Genomic DNA, 19,386 nt, shown 5'->3' on the forward strand with positions numbered 1-19,386 from the left:
ATTGCATTAAATATTTCAGCCAACCTATTTATTCAATTTATGAGAGTTTAAAAATGGGGACATTTTCAATGTAGTTCAATATTATTTGAGCTGAAATTTCCCTCACGTGCAGCGAAACTACTTATGGTCATGATCGAGAACATTTTGAGAATTTTGTAAAGCATTAAGAGAGACGTTTTACAAAAATCTCCCCTTTGTAGAACATCATTTTCCAGGAACTGTAAACTGAAACTATAAATATGACCGTACTCCTGAGATGAATTGATTCAATTGTGATATTTGTTTGAAATATTAGGTGAAATGAATATGGAAATGTGGAGCGCCACAGCAACACTAATCTGCATTTGATGGGGAATAAAAAGTTGAAATGCTCTTCATCTCTGTCTCAAAACCTTAACATCAACAACTTGCGATAATCCGCTGCCCATGAATATGTATGAGGTCTATTAATTATGCTTTAGTCAATCCATCTGCTAACCACCAGCACAAGACCATGTCGGCTGTATATATACTCATCCGTCTGCTCTGTCTGTTGGGTTAGTCGGGTGATTGTGGCACATTACTGTGCTCAGCGTGGCTAGTGTAGCTTCCAAAACACACACACACACACACACACACACACACACACAAAAACAACTCCTCCAGCATTATATGCAAATTCTCCAAGAAGATATTTTGTAGCAAAAAAAATAGTTCCGAAAATGAATCATTTTGTTCTGCTTATTAATCCCTGTAGTTTATATTATTATTATTGCTCTGCTCCATTCACACACTGTGTTAATGTTCAGAAGAGGAGCTGTTGTATATATTGCTGCGAACAAAGTGATTCTTCAGCAGCAGCTCTTTTTCTCAGTACCTAGCTGAGGTGACTTTACTGTTGTGTCACTGGCTCGTTTCCAGCTCTAAAAAGCAGCGCTGTCCAGAGCCCAGAAGCATCTTCAGGTTAAGATGTTTGTAGAAACCCATCTTACAAATCTTCTTAAGCTGAAGAGGTGTTGCCCAAAAGCGTAATAACCCATCAGGAGGATAATGCCTTATTCATACTTCTGCGGAAAAGATTCTTTGGTGCTTCCTAAGAGATGGTTTGCAGAGCCCCCCCCCCCCCCCCCTCAAAAATGTCCGAGCCGGGAGGTGAGATTTCTAGAAGAGTACCTCGCATCCTGCCACGGTAACAACACTCGTATTAATTCTAGGCACAGGAGCTCCTCCTCATCTTCCGAGTCATCCATATACCTTCTTCATGGAGTTGGGTTGGGCCAAAGTTTTATGGAACTATTGAATCACGGCTATCAAATACACAAAGGATTTAAAAAACCCAGATCCAAATCCACCGCAGTACTATGGACAGTAAAGCACATTTCTAGTCTTCCGACAACGCAAAGCACTTTAACACTACATGTCATCATTCACCCATTCACACACATTCACGCACTGATGGCAGGGGCTACCACGGCCTATCAGGACTATCTAAACATCATACCCGCTCACACACCTTCGGGTGACATTTGGGGATAAGTGTCTTGCCCAAGGACACATTGACATGGAGTAGAAGGGCCGGGGATCGAACCGCCGATCTTCTGATTGAAGAACGACTTTACTTTCTGAGCCACAGTCTCCTCAATGTATGCCTGGCGTGCAAGCATAAGAACATCTCAAATAAGAAGATCTTGAAGCTTCTTTTGAGTTGCTAAAATAACCTAAAACCTTTTAGGTTGTTAAAAGAATGGTTGTATAGAAGTCTATGAGAAAATGATTCTACTTCTCTCTTGATTTATTCCCTCAGTAAACATTGTAAACATGGGTTTATGGTCTCAATCGCCAGTTTCAAGTCTTCTTCAATAAAAGCATGATGATCATTTAGTAATAAACTAAACCATAAAGCAGGGTATGCTTTAGGGCGGGACAACCTTGTGATTGGCAGGTTGCTACTACAGCGTTGTCCGGTCTAGGAGTTGTCTGTGTTTTCGTCTTAGAACCTTTCACAGTGTGTTTTACAGTTCATGAAAGTTAATTGTAAAATATAATCCTTTTACACATCATTGTAAACGTAAAAGGAGGGCAGAGAGTCTACTGGTCAGGGGAGTGCAGGGACAGAGCTGATCTATACTGTAGGCAGGGAAGCCAGGCAGAGTGAGTCCAAAAGCGAGATCGGGGAGAACACAGAAGTGAGACAGGAGGCAGGTTCAAGAAGGCCGCAGGCACAAGAGACACGCAGAATCGATTGAAGATGATAAGCGGCGTGCTACGACACCGACACACCTGTGATCCAGCACACCCACATGAAGACGAACCGAGAAAGAGAAGCTCCTGGCGAGGATGAAGCTGAGGGTATGACAGAAGACTGTTTACTGCACATTAAAGCTTCCCTGTGGAGTTTTTGACCAGTAAGAAGAAGAGTGCTAGCAAGTACACAAGGATGCAAACAATGTTGGAGTCCAAATACTTAGAATACAATCTTCTTTGCAGATGTTTTATGAGGAATGAAATGAGTTTGACTTAAATGCTATCATAATTGAATACGATGAATGCGTCTTACTTTAGAAGGGAACTGTCACACGGCATTTAAAGAAAGAAATGAAAAGAAAAGCAGAACACTGCAGTTGAAACCTGTGAACACTTCTGTTTGGTGCAACGGTGCACAAAGAGGGGCAGAAAACTCCTCTTGAATTCCTCTCCTGCTTCTGGTGAAACCCAGCGGGACCAATGAGTCGTCAAAGTGCATGTTTGCAGTATTGATGCAAAGGCTCAGAACAAGGAGACGGCTCAATTAGAGCAGGGAAACAGCTTTTGTTGTGTGCTCCAGCGTATATTAACTCGTTTCCACATCAAATGGGAGGTATTCTCAAAGACGACGCAGTGTGCCAATGCCAATTTACTAAAAGCTGATAACACAGCAGGAGGAAGATCATAAAGAATTGGGCTTTTATATAGCAACAAAGCTAGAGAGGAGGAGATTATTCTCTCGAAGCAACGAGAACAAATGCAGAGGTTTCTCCTCTCTAGCCGCAGAAGCGGAGCAGGGATGCGGAAGGAAATGTACGCCAGCCAGTTTGATGATCTTCAAAACTTTAATACAAATGAAAAACCTCCCTAACGGGGGCAAATATGCAAATCCTCGACCTAATGCTATTAAAGATGCATTGCATAACAGCTGCTATCCAGTCATTCTAGCTGTAAAAACATACGGCAATCCGTTCCTAATCAGCGACTAATCGGCCGTTTAATCGCTGAGGTCCACGGAAGGGGGACTTTGATTAGCTTTCCACACTGCCGAGCTCACTTCATCTTTAATGGCCCGGGCATCGTACGTAACTCAGATGTGAGCTCACTCACAAAAGGGTTTTTAAATTATTACAGATGGCTGACAAGCATGCATGACTGACTGACCAAAATACTCTCCAACAATCACATGCAAAGAAGAAGAAGAAGAAGAAAAGAAGCCCAAGAAACAGCTATTTATAAACTAAGAGCCTGTGGTATGAAGGGCAAGGGCAAAGGGAGATAATTAGACTGTAATTAGGATTAATCAAAAGCATGAGATTCACTCTATGGATTTATTGGGCAAACTATTCTGCTGTCCTCCCATCCTGGATTGCAGCGTATGCAGACGATCGTCGCCCTGCTTGACTTTGTGTTTGACAGTTTGAAATTCTTTCTGTGGTTTGGACGGCAGCACCAGCAGGTCAGTACATACTTGGTCTTAAAGAACCGTGCTGGAGCATCTGAGTCAAGTGTCCAGGGCAATCAGGGATACTTCAGGACAGACAGAACAAACATCCACACACACACACACACACACACACACACACACACAGTCACATAAACAGTCACATAAGCAAATATATACCCCGGTATAAACACACACAAAGCACTCAACACACAAATACACATACATGCAACTATTCACGCACACCCATGTGTGTGTGTATTTAGGGGGTCGGAAATCTTTCAAACTAAAATATGTTATCACTTTTTTTTTTTCATGCACACACACAAATTCAGATGTTCAATCTCCCCCCAAAGAAAGGAAGAGCAGGTTAGCAGAAAAACAAAGCAGAGAGAAAAGGAACATTTAGTCTGAGCTCAGTAGTGACAGTTTGTCATGTTTCTTTTATATATATATTTATTTGTTTTTCAAGGGAGGAATCTCTCCCTTTTTGCTCCGAGGTGAGAATAAGGGGTGACACGTGGTTGCACATTACAGGACACAGGAGATGACACTAGGTCATGTTTAGAGATTTAGAACTGGAACAGAATCAGCATGTATCTTTGTGTTATGTGACAATAGTCTTTGATCTTTTTTTTTTTTTTTTAAATCTCTCTGTGGGGTTTTTCCTGTTTTCAGCTTAGGCTGCAGGTCTTTGATGCTTCGTGACCCATTTTTCTCAGGGAACTCTATATCATGTGATCAGATGTTCTCAGTTAAAAGCATAATGACAGCATCACTGTTGATCACTGTTGACTATCTGCAGTGTGCTGTACTGTTTCTGCACTGTATGAATGGATGAATGAATTTGTCACAAGCTGACATCTAGCTTCCTCAAAGAATGAAACAATGTTTTCATTTGGTCTTTGAAAACTAATACTGTAGATGTTATTGTCAGGACTCAGTATTCAATGTTCTGTTGTGAACACCAGGTTCTGAAAAGTGAAGCTTAAACTTCCATTGTCTCTACTGACCAGCAGGGCGCGACTCCTCTGGTTGCAAAGAGAATTCCAACTGTATAGAAGTCTATGAGAAGATGAATCGACATCTCACTGGATTTATTACCTCAGTAAGCATTGTAAACATGAGTTTATGGTCTCAGGTCTTCTTCAAAAACGCATGATCTTCACTTTCAACAGGTTACCAAAACATCTCAATAACACTTTGGGACATGAACTTCAGTCCCCTGGTTGAAAGTCCAGTGTTTGTCTGACCCATCCACCTTCCTCTCCTCTCACCACGTGTGGTTTTCTTTATACTACGTATAAAGTTACCTGAAAGCCGGGTGCGTGTCATACAGACGCTAAAGGGTGGCTTGTGTGTCGGCATCAGACGGGGCAGCAAAAAACAACAGGGAATCTTAAAAAGAGGTCTATAGTAAGCAATCGGTCTGTTCTTCAGACAAGTTATTAAACAAGGAGAACAGATAAATTACTAATACCACCAGATTCAAAAAGAAAATGACCTCTCAACAAACTCATGAACGCAGCTTTGGAAAAACTGAGCAGAGAGATGTTGACGACATCAGGATGTAATGAAACAAATTGTTCTCATTAAAACCTGAGTGAACGGCGGTCAGCATCAGGCTTCGTTGTCAACACACGCCTAATTTACAATAAATAGATACACAGTATTTATGAGACAGTCCGGCGGGGCCAGACTGGAATAATAATTCAGACGAGGCCTTTGCCTGAGAAATATTGTTTTCTGTTTACCGTTTCTGTCAGTATGGTAACCTTGGTTCTCTGAGTGAGGAGGGCAGCTCTCCACTCCGTTATGTATTCCACATGTAGCTGGAAAAACAGTCTGGATACCATAGAGGACTGGGCCCCGTTCCTCGTACGTGGCTAACTGAGTTAGCCGGATAATTCTCAGGATGAGATTACATAAGTGAGGCTTTTCGGTTCCTCGAAGCAAGTTTGGCAAAATCACCATAGCAACACATCCATAAGCCTGAACCTGCTCCAGCGCAGGCTAACTTAAGTGAGCTGGATTAGCTGCCACTCGCCCGGAAAAACATGTCAGCTCCCTTCCTCAGAGATCCCATTGATGAGGAAGCGATATAAGTCAGATTAGCGTTTTATAGGGAGAGAGTTCTTCCACATCGCCAAGATCCGTTATCACATCATGATGACTTCCTGTACGAGCGCTATCGATTCTGCCGACAAGGAATCATTTATTTAAAGACCTTCTCGAGCCATACATTGAACACCACACGCCGTAGCCGAGCATTTACTGTCTCACAGACTGGATGCAGCCTCGCGCTGTGTAGCGAGTGGTTCATGTTTGTACAGTGTCGGCGATGCGGAGAACATCGGGAAAGCCGCTGCATGCCGTGCTGTTCCTAAAGTTTATTTGGCGATTAAGAAACTTATGGATGTGTTCATTACATCACCATGGCACATGTTGTATTGACTCACCATTCTCAATAATGTTTGTGTGCTTAGTGTGTACTTGCTCCCATGTCCTCTTGATGGCTGGTTTGCAACTACATGATGGTTGAAAGCACTCATAATGATATGACAGTATTATTAGTACACCGCAGCATATCATTGTTGTAGAACATGATTAAGGTGGACTCATGATAAGAATAGAGAGAATCACAAACAATTTATTTTCACTGCTTCAATTGATTGAATTTCTGATGATGAATAATACATACACACTGATCTGCCCACAGATTCGCACACGCATATTCAAACTCCTAGTTCTATATGGTAATCTACACATACATGTATATACACATATATATTACATGATACATAAGCGCATACAGTACATCCTCATAAGTAGGCTATCTATTAATTCGTATATCAGTTAGATACTCTTTGGGCTTGTTTTTATCTACTTATTCTGAAAGAGTTGATATAATTATTTTCGCTATAGATCTCATTGGATGATGCATTCCATTAAGCCTACTGCCAGCAGCACATTTAAAGAAATATCATCTGATTGATTGGGGTGACGAGGCACTTAAAATTAACCTATACATTTTCCCAACACTTGTGCATTTAACATGTCCGCGATATTTCGCCATGCTTCTTGTCTAGCCCTCGCAGCGGTGGCGGTGTTAGATTTTGCCATGATTATGGTCTTGAATTCCTCATATGCGTTCATGATCATCTCCTGCTCGTCAGCGGAGAAAACAGACGCTCTTTCTTTGAGTTGATTTGCCATCGTACTGTTAGAAAATCATGGTTTCGGTGATCGACGCTTACGCCTTTTGAATTAGGACGGGCACGCACAATTATCCTGGTTACTGCAGTCTGGTTCGAATTAACGAGACTGTTTGAGCGCGGATCAGCCTTTGAGGAACCGGGATAGCCTGATGTCAATCATCGAGTTAATTTAAGCTGGATAATAGGACATTTGATCGACTTAGTTGAACCACGTAGGAGGAAGTTGGAGTTACTTCCACCAGTTTACAGGTGTTTACTTTCAATGTTAGCTGTAAACTGCAGAAATATTCTGTTCCTGTTATAAAGTAAGTAATCCACCAGGAATGTGACCTTGCAGGTATTTGCAGCAAAAGTAGAGCCTTGTTCAACTTTTTTTGCCGATCTGAACAGCACGGCATCACCCCAGAGATGTTTGCCACTCAAAGCGAGGTTTAACGCGGCTAAATGTGCACGGCTCCTAAATATAATATGACTCAGAGGTTGTCAGAAGGGCAATAGCAAACTAAAAGTCAACGTTACACTTGAATGACATTTTCCTCTTTCAGATTTTTATTACAGACAAATATGACAAGTTAAAAGTCGGGCAGAGGAAAAGGTGAAAGCATGTTATCAGTTTGTTTTAAAAAACATTATTTCAAACTGAGTGAAAGCTTTTTGCAGGAAATATCACTCCACTTTAGCTCAAGCTTTGAGACTGGGAGGAGGTTTTGTCAGTAAAGTGTGTGTGTGTGTGTGTGTGTGTGTGTGTGTGTGTGTGTGTGTGTGTGTGTGTGTGTGTGTGTGTGTGTGTGTGTGTGTGTGTGTGTGTGTAAATGAATATTGTTATTTTGACAACAGTAAACTACATCCGGATCTGCAACAAAAACTCTCTTGTTCCTTGGCCACATCCTAACTTTCCAATGAAAACATAACTTCCTTTACTTGTTACTACATAACAATCATTACTTGTGTCATGTATTTTGCAATAACAAATTAATAAGAACCCCCCCCCCCCCCATCCAATCTAGCTTCATGCCCGTCCACCTCACACACCTGGCTCTGTGCGTGTCCGTCGGTGGAAATAAAGGAACTGTGCTGACTCATTTCTCGAGTCACTGGAGCAGCTTTGCTCTGTGTTGCCTTTATTAATTCATTATCCAGGTTTTATTTATTCACAGACAACAGATCAAACTACCCCTGCCTGATTCAGCTCCCTGTGCGCTTCATCTTCTTCATATGGAATACTTTCGGAAACAATTAAATCAATCTCACTCGGCACACGTCATGCAGGTCTGCATCTATTTCTATACCTCCATCTTTGTTTTCCATCTCTCCCTGCCCATACATTATGAGCTGACTATACACACATATCATTGCATACGCTATAAGTTACCAACCTAAAGAAATTGCATCTGAAGGTTTGTTTTTCCCGTATGCTCTCAGGTGATACACGAGCGCAGGCCATGAAATCATTTCACCGGCTCAAACTCTTGAACGTCCCCTTTTTCAACACCCATACGGCGTACTTCATCTCCCACACACTTGTTGTGGGAAAATAAAAAAACACTTGACGTGAGAGTGGGCGCACAGTCACGCACACAGCCTCGACCAAGCATGCAATCTGACAACTCTGCTGGCAAAGTGAGGAACTGAACAAAACTGCAACAGCAGATGAGTACTGAACCAGACAGCTATAAACAACACATCCTCTCCCCGATGTGTTGAATACTTATGCTTGGTCGGTGCTCCGAAACTTCAAACTATGAGGGGACGGCGTGTCAGTTTCCACTGCATAGCGTCTTTTCAAAATGAAGTTCCGTCTTCACAGGAAGTTAGGTTTAGGTGACAAAAGTACTTAGTTAGGTTTTAGGAAAAGAGTTGACTTTTATGTCACGTGACTCATATGAGAAAATGTACTTATTTACTCTTCTGTTTCTTGTGTATGTGTAGTCCTGTCCACAACATGCTTGAGTGTGCATCAGAGTTAAGACTTGGCAAAGGATGCAGTGTCACAATCAGAATCCCCCCACGAGGACCGTCATTTTGCAACTGGGATTTGAATGTTGTCTCACAGAAATGTCATCTCTGTTGAGGCCTTTGGCACAAGAGTAAACATAGCTTATCTCCAATAATCCAAACTAAATATGGCCACTCTCGCTCTCTTCGTTTTGTTGCAGTGAACTTCATGAGTTCTTCATTTCCTCTCTGATCCACCTCCCTGCTTTTGACTTTCGAGAATGCTCTAACCTTTAAACAGAAATGTACTGTGGAAGACCAGCCTATGATCTAAAGTGATTTTAAATGGGAGCCAGCGCATGACACTCTGTTACTGTTTACTTTAGCAAAGCCTGCGTGAAGCTCCCTTGTGTCTTTGTCCAAATGAGATGAGCCATTCTATGTAAACCTTCTCTTATTCGTCCCGAGGTTTAAACTGAGATGGCAAATCCGTTCAGGAAGAGAAAAGTCAGGCAATGCAGCTTGTGCTCATATGAGTAGACTAGTTTGAGAAAGATCTCAACAGTGCTGACATAAGCATTCAGTATCATCAGCATCCAGTGTGCAACTGGATGAACTGGATTTTCCTTCAACTAAATGTCTGTTAAATCCCTATATGAGGTAACACAACGGTGATTGAGCCTATCGGCGCTCTCTGGGAAGTCAGATCCCAAAACACACCTGCAGTTACAGCTATTCGCCATAGGTGTCGCCAAAGAAAATGAAACGGAGATCTTCCACAGTGTGTCTGGCCAAGAGGAGGCGACTCCTCTGGATGCAAAAAGAAGTCTGGTTGTATAGAAGTCTATGAGAAAATGGCTCTACTTCTCACTTTGTAAACATGAGTTTATGGTCTCTATCTCTAGTTTCAAGTCTTCTTCAATACATCATGATGTTCATTTAGTAAATTATGGTCCATTTAGATTAAAAATGAATGAATGAATGAATTCAATTCAATTTTTTTACCATTAATTGTATCAAACCAGTTCGTTGATTGTGGCATAGTGGTAGTGCATCTGCCCACCGACTTTTTTTTCTCACACGATATGAGTTTGAATCCCATAAATAGAATTCATTAATTTATATATATATATATTTTCTTCTTCTTCTTTTAACTGTGCTACAGAGTTCTTCTATGTGACACACGTTTGCACAAAACAGGCTCCAAAGACGATTATGTGTTTTTTATCAACTTTATTATTTCAAAGAAAGGGCAACTTGCTCCCTTCCTATTCAACACATAAACAACAAGCGATGTTTCAAACTCGAGTGGACTCGTTTCTTCAAAAGACTCTCCGGCGTGGAATCCGGTCTGTTTTGACCAAAGACTGTAAATGAGAAGGTTTAACACCGTACTACACTGGTGAGGGGATGAAGGGACCTGTGAGGACATCGTCACTGAAGCGCATGCGCACTTCTTATCTCATAATTTTGACTTTTTAATATAAAATCAGTCTCAGTGTCTCAGTACCAAAACTGCTGATAAGTATAATCCTCAGGTTGCACTCCTTTAGTATACAATTAAAGCCAGACTATCCGTGGTAATACAATTGGTCATGGCGCTTAATTTTAGGATGGAGATCAGCTCTTCAGCCAGCACTTCAGATAGAAATAAAGAAATAAGATGGGAATCCAATTTTACACACTCTTCCTGACTGCTTTACTTTTTGTTACTGTGTCTTTCTTTCTCATTAACTGGAAGAAAATGTATAAATACGTCATGGGCAATACATACATAATACATACAGGCATGTTACTCCCGCCTGGAAAATACTCCCACACACACTTGCCCTGTGGCCTCACAGAGAGATAACGTTGGTTCATGTCACTCTGGATGAATAGTTAGAAAGACATTAGCACACATCTAGTGTTTCAGTCACAGCACAAAGGCCAGGTTCAACCTAGTCACCAGAAAAAAGATGTTGGCATTGTATATTTCTGAAAACTATGGGATACGTTGAATGTTGATGTTTCTAAACCAAAAATATGTTTCATGAATACGATTCATATCAGCCTTGTGTCAGCTTGCAGAAACACACAATGACACCTGGGTTAATGTTGTGAAACGTTAGGTTGGACAACTAAACTACTTGGTTGAGATTAGAAAACAACATCATGGTTTGTGTTTAAATAATAATGTAACACAGTAACGTAACACTGTAACGTAACAACGTAACATAAGAACAGTACCTAGCGTAATAAGTTTCGCATGGGACTTGGACAGCGGTCTCCTGTGTGAAAGTCCTGTGTTTGTTCATGTCACATAACGCTCAATAACGTTCGCTCGATATACTACCTCATTTGCTCCGCGCGTCACTCTTTGGAATTTAAAAGCGTTGACGTTCGACGTAACCCTGGTTGGCAGAAACGTACAGTGTCAACATTTTTTCGTGGCGACTGGGTTGCCAATTGAAGATAGAGCTGAAACTTCGGTATGTGACATTTCTTAAAAAATTACCATTAGTTTAACCTTGTATTACTGACATGACTTTTTGAAAAATGAAATGTCTACTAAGAGAAATTAAATATAAACTGCATTCAGCACACACATACGTACACACACTCTCTCTCTCTTGCAGAGACTGCACACCATCAGGTTTCATCTAACCTTAGCTGGGGTGAACTAGTAACCGACTATATCCACCGCTCCTGCCCTGACTCTGGTGTGACTTATTTCAGTCGCTGACTCATAAACATCCCCGGAAACCTGGGTGCTCACTGGACCGGCAGCGGGACCAGTATTATTTTTTTCTCCTCTGCAACTGATTTGTAAAAACGTCAAGGAAAAGCAGATGGAGGAAGTATACACTCCGACAGAGTGAAGTTGCTACACGGAGCAACCAGAATGCTCTGCACCGCTGGTCTCGTGCCAACAAGCCCTGAGCTGTTTATATCTACAAAACTTCCACGAAGAAAGACTCCATGTTGGGATGAATCATCAAAAACTGTTAGATTAGTAAACGAAAATGGTAAATCTGAGCTGTGCAGATCAGAGAGGACGAGCAAAGCAGATATTCTACACTAGGGACAACATTTGGCTATTAAATATGTTTCATTGCATTATATATCACACTAATTGACACTTTTAACACTGGGTCAGTTTACTACATATAATGTGAAAGGGGCCACTTGCAGGTATACACCCATGAGAGAATTATGGGTTTATAGTGCATTTTAGAATATTTATGGTTTTATGGTCTGCAACTTTACTAATTCATTCTCACTGCACTCACTACACTTTTTTCCGCTGCATGCTACCTGCCCAGCGCCAAATGGCCGGCAATCGAAGTTTGCGACTAGTTGGTGAACATTGTGGAGCATTTAGCGGCGAAACATATTTCCCTCAGAAAGTGATGGAGACCAAATCAGAGCTAAGAGGAGAGTGAATATTGGACTTCAAATGGCCAAAAACTCAACTCCAAATGTAAAGCCAATTTTCCTCTGAGTCTGCTAGATGTGTAGATGCTGCCTGAACCTTATAGGCCCATATGTGTTATGACCTTAATTTGTGCATTCACAGTATCCTCTGTGTGCTCCGTGTGTCATAATCATGGGTCATTACCTCAATAATGATTGGGATCACCTCACCATGGAGAAGCAACACACACACACCCACTAGGTATAAACAATAGACTATGAGTACCACCCCTCCCTCTGGTTTTTTTCCATAATAGTCTCTAACAGTGAAGGACAAGTGTTTTGCATCTGAGCCATCTGGACAATCTGGTAATGTGTTTGTGCTGTCTTCCATCCATCCCAAGGAGATGTAATTATGTTACTATACTATAAAATATTTTTAAAAAGCAATAAATTCTCATATTGTTGTACAAGGTGAAACCCGTAAATCTCTTCACTGTCATTTTTAATTAGAAAGGAAACAGGCTTATACATTGCATTGATCACTATGCATTTTAAAGATCATCCAATAGGGCTCGAAAGGCTTTTTATACATTCAAGGGTAGTAAACTAGATTTTGTCAACACATACAGTAAAAAAACAGGTAGCAACAGATACAATGAAAGAAGAGTTGTTTTTACAGTCAATGTTGTTATTGACCGTTCACTAAACCCCACCCCCGAATAGCTTAGCAACCCTAACTAGCAAGCCATGTAAAGCATTGACTTCCTCTACATGCCTAAGCGGTAAAAACGGGCCTGTAGCTGTATAATCAACACTTAAAGACTTTGGAGGGTTAATGTCCTTGTTTAGCCTCTCCGAAACAAAAAATTATGAGAAAAAGTATAAGGAATGGACTAAATAATGTGTTTATTTGCTCTGACGTTAGCATGTCTCGGAAACTAGCTTACTCTCTAGAGTAGTAAACTACAGTAGCATTGAATCCAATCCCAAGAATTAACAAACCATTAGCTTTAGGACCTTTATTGGATTTGCTTTGGACCAACATTGACTTTAACCAAGATAGTCTTACCTTTCTTCAAACACATCGGTCATACTGAAAGCCTTCTCTCCTGTAACGTTAAATGTAAAAATATTTGCCCTGTGAAAATATGAACAAGTCTGTAAGTTAAGCAGAACAAAATAACCGTCAGATTTGATATGTTTCTAGCATTAAAAAGTCAGCCAGAGGCATCATTCTCTCATGGAGGCATTAGCTTCATTGGTTAGACAGCCATAGGTGATCAAATCTGCCAGTGACAGCTGGCAAAATCCGCAGTCACTGGCAATACATTAGAAGCTGAAATGAAGGACCCATTGTTTCAGGAATTACCAAAAGTTTCAAGTGGAACCTGCACATGTGCAGTGTGAGAACGAAGAGTTGAGCGGGCATGACAACAGTAACAAAGGGGAAGTGGGTGTTAGCAGATGATCCTCACCATGTTTTTCTTCCTCTATTGTGTCACCAACATGCAGACTCTATGGCGAGCTGACAAACTGCACGTTCCTGGTGGCGGTGAAGATGGACTGCTACTGGCCCAACAGGCTGGTGGATGAGTTCTTCATCCGAGTCCACAAGCACTACTTCCACGACTGCTCGCTGTCTGGACGGCTTCTGAAGGACCCACCCAATCGCATCCTGGGTCCCTTCATTATGGTTCCCATCCTGGTCACTCTCCTCATGACGGCCCTGGTGGTGTGGAGGAGCAAACGCAGCGAAGGGATGGTGTAGTGAAAGGGAGTGGGTGATCACAAATTTCAAGTCAAGAGGTACTTTTTGTCCCTATGGTTGCATCATATTCACCCTCAGCGACCAAAGGATCTGTCTTTCTGAGTTAGTGTTCGGGGAAAGGGGTACATTTGGACTAGAATCACTTTAATATGGACCTGGAAGAGGAGCTGTACAAGATACACGTTAAAACCAGATCCTACTTCAGTGATGCCTAAATGCACTGACGCCAATACGAAGGCTTTACAACTCCCATCTGTTGTAACCCCAATACTCTGACATGGATTAAAATCATTTCTTTGGTTTACAGAGCGCTGAACTGCACGCCTGAATCTGATGTTGATCAGGAGAGTGACTGGTCGGAAAATATTGATAATACAAAATATATAAATTATACACAGCTGCTTCAAAGAATGTTGGATGTGGTGAACATTCTTCAACTCATACAGGAATTTAACACAATTTGTGGAGTCCATGAAAGTAACGGACCTTCTACAGAAACACAGGAATAAAACGAAGTGCTGAACTTTCCCAGGAGGCCTTCTTTACACTATTGGAAAGCTACAAAAGGACACTCCCGACATCTGTTGGGGAACCCAGGTATATCAGATTTGATGTGTATACATATACTGTAAATATACACAATATTTACAATATGAGATGTATCTGTCAGGATGTCACAATCAAGATAAAAAAAAACAGAAAAACTAAATCAATTTCTCTCAGATGCAAACTTTGTGTGTGTCCATGTTATGCAAAGAAACACATTTTCACAGGTGTGTATTATATTTTAAATATACTCTCAATCATGCAGATGGCTTATGTTCACACAGTCGAGCTATAGTGGGAGTGGAATCGGTCTGTTTTTAGTTTCCATTTCTTTTCCTCTGCTCATATCAGACACCCAGGCCTCCTGTTCTCAAGCTCCTCGCCATACCTGCAGTTCAAACTCCCCACTGAATGGGAAACAAAGACATGTCCATACCATAATACGAACTGAACCAGAACATTTCACAAAATGTCCCATTCTAAAGATTGGCAGATGTGCAGTAAAGGTGAGAGAGATTGCACGGCACAGAGAGGACGGACACTACGCGAGGGCCGAAGCCCCAATTTGGACGGGCTGTGACGATGTTGTGTTCTCCGGCTTCCATCCTCCATCACCAAGGAAACTAAAATGAAGAAATGCCAGCGGACACACAGGTGGACGTGGCTGAGTAAAGACTTTGAAGGCCACAGGAGAACAGGAGTCTGGGGACTGCCGACAGTTAATTAACCAAAAATTCTCACATTCTTTCTGATGTTGCGCCCTCAAACACCTCTTTTCTCTATTTTGGTCACAATATAGAAAGACACTAGCCCAATAATTACCAAATTGATTGCATCCAATTTAGGCAGTTATGTGGAAATATTAAAAGAACAAAAAAATAAAAAAAGAGAACAGAGAGTAGGAAATTCACTGTGGATGAATCACAAATCTAACTACAGAGAGAACACAAAGCGATGGATTAGCCAACGCGCATATCTGCTGAACATTGCCTCAAGCAAAGTTTGTGTATCATGGACCTTAGGTTTATATTGATTTGTGATCTCCCAGTGTGGTAGAGTGCGCTGTGTGAACTGTTTCTTCATTGATATTTTTGAACGCTCTCTTTCCTTTATAGATTCATTGACCTGTAACCCGCCTGTCAGGAAAACACACCAGAAAGCACGCCCACACTTCCCCAACACCATTTGTACTTTGTGCCAAAAGCTCTTTGAGAACAGAGAGTAATGTTTGCTGTGAAATGTCAAATTTTCTGTTGGAGTGACTTCTAATGACTGAATTGTAAAATATATGATCATGAGGAAAAGCTGAATAAAACATCTGATTAATGTGTTTGATACACTGGGGATTGGCACTTATCTTTCTTACGGGTCGGGTGGGACGGCACAAAAGGCTTTTGGTAACTAAGTGTTAAATATGAATGGCGAATCCTGCAATAATGTATGCGTGGCTTAGTGCACAACATTCATCATGTCATCATGAATGCACTAGGTTCAAGCCCCCGTGTCATTCGCTGAAGTGTGAAAAATATGACAAAGCCAAAACTATATTTAGTAAAGTGAACAGAAAATAAAGGCCTCCTGTTCATACGTGAAGCTTCGTGACCTGAAGAATTATCCGCAAATAGAGGAATTGAGTCTTAACACTTTCCCCTTTTCACACAGACGCATTGGGGAAGAGCACTGTTGCCTGAACAGAGAAAGAGTAAATGAAGATGCAGTCACACAGCATTATATCTTGCACTATAATGCCTTTGTGTTGGTGCTCTCAGAGGACAAGTCTGTGTTAAATCACAAAGCAGGGGTCAATTAAGCTCAGATGTCAATTAGAGCAAACAGCTTCTTCGTAATTGATATCTATTAGATAAAAGGGCTAACTTGTCCTCTCAAAGTCAGAGTCCTCAAGGTTTTTGGGGAAAATCCAAGCCAAGTCTCAAGACATTTGAGACAAGTCTAAGTCAAGGGTCAAGACATTTATAACATTTATGAGACAAGTCTCAAGTCATTTGAGACAAGTTTAAGTCAAGCGTCAAGTCATTCGAGACACTGCAAGTCTCAAGTAAATCAAGACAAGTTCAAGTGAAGTCTCAAGCCATTTGAGACACATCCAAGACAAGTTTCAACCATAGACTGTATATAAGAAGTGGGCGTAGGTTGGTTTTTGGCTACAGCCATCTTGATTTTTTTGCAACCAGAAGAGACACAAGAAGGAGGAGCTAAGTACAACCGAACGCTGAATAAGATATTTTTAGGCTACTAAAAAGGTTACAATTGACTTCCATGAACAAAAAACACAGTGTGAAAGGGTTAAAGTTCTAAGGCGGAAACACGAACAACTCCCGGACCGGACAACACCTCGGTAGCGACATGTCAATCACAAGGTAGCCCCGCACTATAGCATACCCTGCTTTATCATCTATTTTACTCTAGATAGGACCATCATTTACTAAATGAACATCATGCTGTATTGGAGAAGACTTGAAACTAGCAGTTGAAACCATAAACTCATGTTTACAATGTTTACTGAGGTAATAGATCAAGAGAGAAGTAGAGTCATTTTCTCATAGATCATTTGGCAATCAGAGGAGTCGCCTCCTGGTGGCCATGAGAAAGAATGCATGTTAAAGGCACTTCAACGTTGCACTTTTCAAACCCATAAGTTCCCCGATTCAAATCCAGTCTCAAGTTCATTAGGGTAAGTACAAACTGTTAAAATTATGGTGTTGAATATTTCACATTCCTGTGTCAATCCAGTCCTTATTTTATATAGTTAACGACTCCTTTCAGTGCACAGGCCTAACAATTAAATATTCAAGGTGCGTGGTTAAACAAGGCCTGCTGTACGCTGCCGTATTAATTTTTTTAATGTTCTGGGATTTTACCAGTTATGTCATGAATATTTTTGCTGTGAGTCTTGAGTCTGTAGTTCTGCCATAGCATGGTCTCACAAGGGTTAGGACGACTCTCATTTAACAGACGATTTGTACATGTACGTACATTTAAGTGAAGTACCATGTAACTCTACACAGCCTGTCCCATGGAAATGTAATGAGCGCGCTCCAGCCGCTCCAGAACCATAATGTCATATGTCGAGTAGTTAACACTCTGTGCCATCACAGTTCTACACTTTGTCAACACGTTAGTCCTTGCTAAATAATAATATATGAAAAAGCAGTTGGCACCCTTTTCCCTCTAGTCTCACCATGTAACCATTGTTATACAGAGGTAGAAGAGCACTGATATGATGTGTGTTCTATTATTCAGATTACCCAGAAAGTTAAAAAATAAGTGTTTTGTTTACAAAAAATACACTTTTGGATGGATGGTGATTGATTTGTCACCCTTTCTAATTTGGTATTTTCTATGCTTTTCATACATGCAACAGTTTGCCTATTTATTTTTGCTCAGGATAAAGAATAAAATCCCTTATTTATTATAATAATTGGAGTCGGCATCATAATATCTCACTATGTCCCTTGATGCTGTGACACAGCCACATTCCTCTTTATGTGGCAGCAACGCTCCTCTCCTTGAGGGTGTGTGTTTCTAGATTCGGCAGCTGTTCCTGAAGACATGTTGACATTAATTGGTTAGCTTAATGTTTGGTATCATGGTGTACATGTCGTATTCTGACATTGACAGGAGTCAACCAGGGCCTGTACATTACAATACATTTATTTAGCAGACACTTTTATCCAAAGCGACTTACAATTCAGACACTATCATTTCTACATTTCTACACTGTAGGCACAGCTACAGGAGCAATTTTTGGGGTTAAGTCTCTTGCTCAAGGACACATCAACATGCGACTAGTGGGGCCAAAGCTCGGGATCGAACCGCCGATCATCTGATTGAAGGACGGCCCTGCTCTCCACCTAGCCACGGTCGTTAATATGGAAACACAAAGAATCCCAAACTTCATTTTTATTGGCTTCGCAATAAGCTGACTTAAATCTTATAAACTGAAAACAAAATACCTACCGCAAGGCCAGGAGTTCAAGTATCTTGGGGTCTTGTTCACGAGTGGGGTCAAAATGGAGCGGGAGATCCACAGGTGGATCGGTGCGGCTGCAGTAGTAAAGCAGGCGCTGCACCGGACCGTCTTGGTGAAGATTTACCGGTCGGTCTACGTTCCTACCCTCACCTATGGTCACGCACTCTGGGTCGTGACCAAAAGGACACAGCTACAAGCGGTCGAAATGAGTTTCCTCCGTAGGGTGGCCGGGCTCAGCCTTAGAGATAGGGTAAGGAGCTCGGACATCAGGAGGGAACTTGGAGTCAAGCCGCTACTCCTTCGCATCAAAAGGAGTCAGCTGAGGTGGTTCGGGCATCTAATTAGGATGCCTCCTGGACGCCTCCCACTGGAGGTTTTCCGGGGACGTCCAACTGGGAGGAGACCCCGGGGAAGACCCAGAACACGCTGGAGGGATTATATCTCCCAGCTGGCCTGGGAACGCCTCGGGATCCCCCAGTATGAGCTGGAGCATGTTGCGGGCGAGAGGGAAGTCTGGGTCAGCCTGCTTGGCCTGCTGCCACCGCGACCCGACCCCGGATAAGCGGAGGAAAATGGATGAAAACAAAATACAAACTAACTGCTAACATGTTATTTGCTCTGCACCTAGCAGTTTTTGATGTAATTTAATGGAGGCACTAATGTTAGCGAACTTATATCTTGTTGACAAAGGCTAACTCACTTACATGTGTTAGGTTCAGAACCTCTCAGAACTGTGGAAGGCCGCATGTTGACAAGATATTTAATAACTACAGAAGCCAAAACCACTGCAAACTGAAGTACACCATGAATGATAAAACAAACATAATATTCCATGAAATATGAGACCCCGTTCAGTGCCACC

The 19,386-nt window shown here is 41.6% G+C and overlaps 1 protein-coding gene across 1 annotated transcript in view; it reads left to right on the top strand.

The window, feature by feature from the left end:
• The window catches only part of ramp1 (receptor activity modifying protein 1), a 54,930-nt gene extending 40,241 nt beyond the window's left edge, over positions 1-14,689 (top strand). The window contains exon 3 of the mRNA XM_079169649.1: positions 13,732-14,689. Within this exon, the coding sequence (XP_079025775.1) occupies positions 13,732-13,987 (256 nt within the window). The 3' untranslated portion in view covers positions 13,988-14,689. The remainder of the gene's footprint in view (positions 1-13,731) is intronic.
• Positions 14,690-19,386: the final 4,697 nt, after the last annotated feature.

The sequence above is a fragment of the Pholis gunnellus genome, assembly GCF_910591455.1.
Source record: "Pholis gunnellus genome assembly, chromosome: 12".
NCBI lineage: Eukaryota > Metazoa > Chordata > Actinopteri > Perciformes > Pholidae > Pholis > Pholis gunnellus.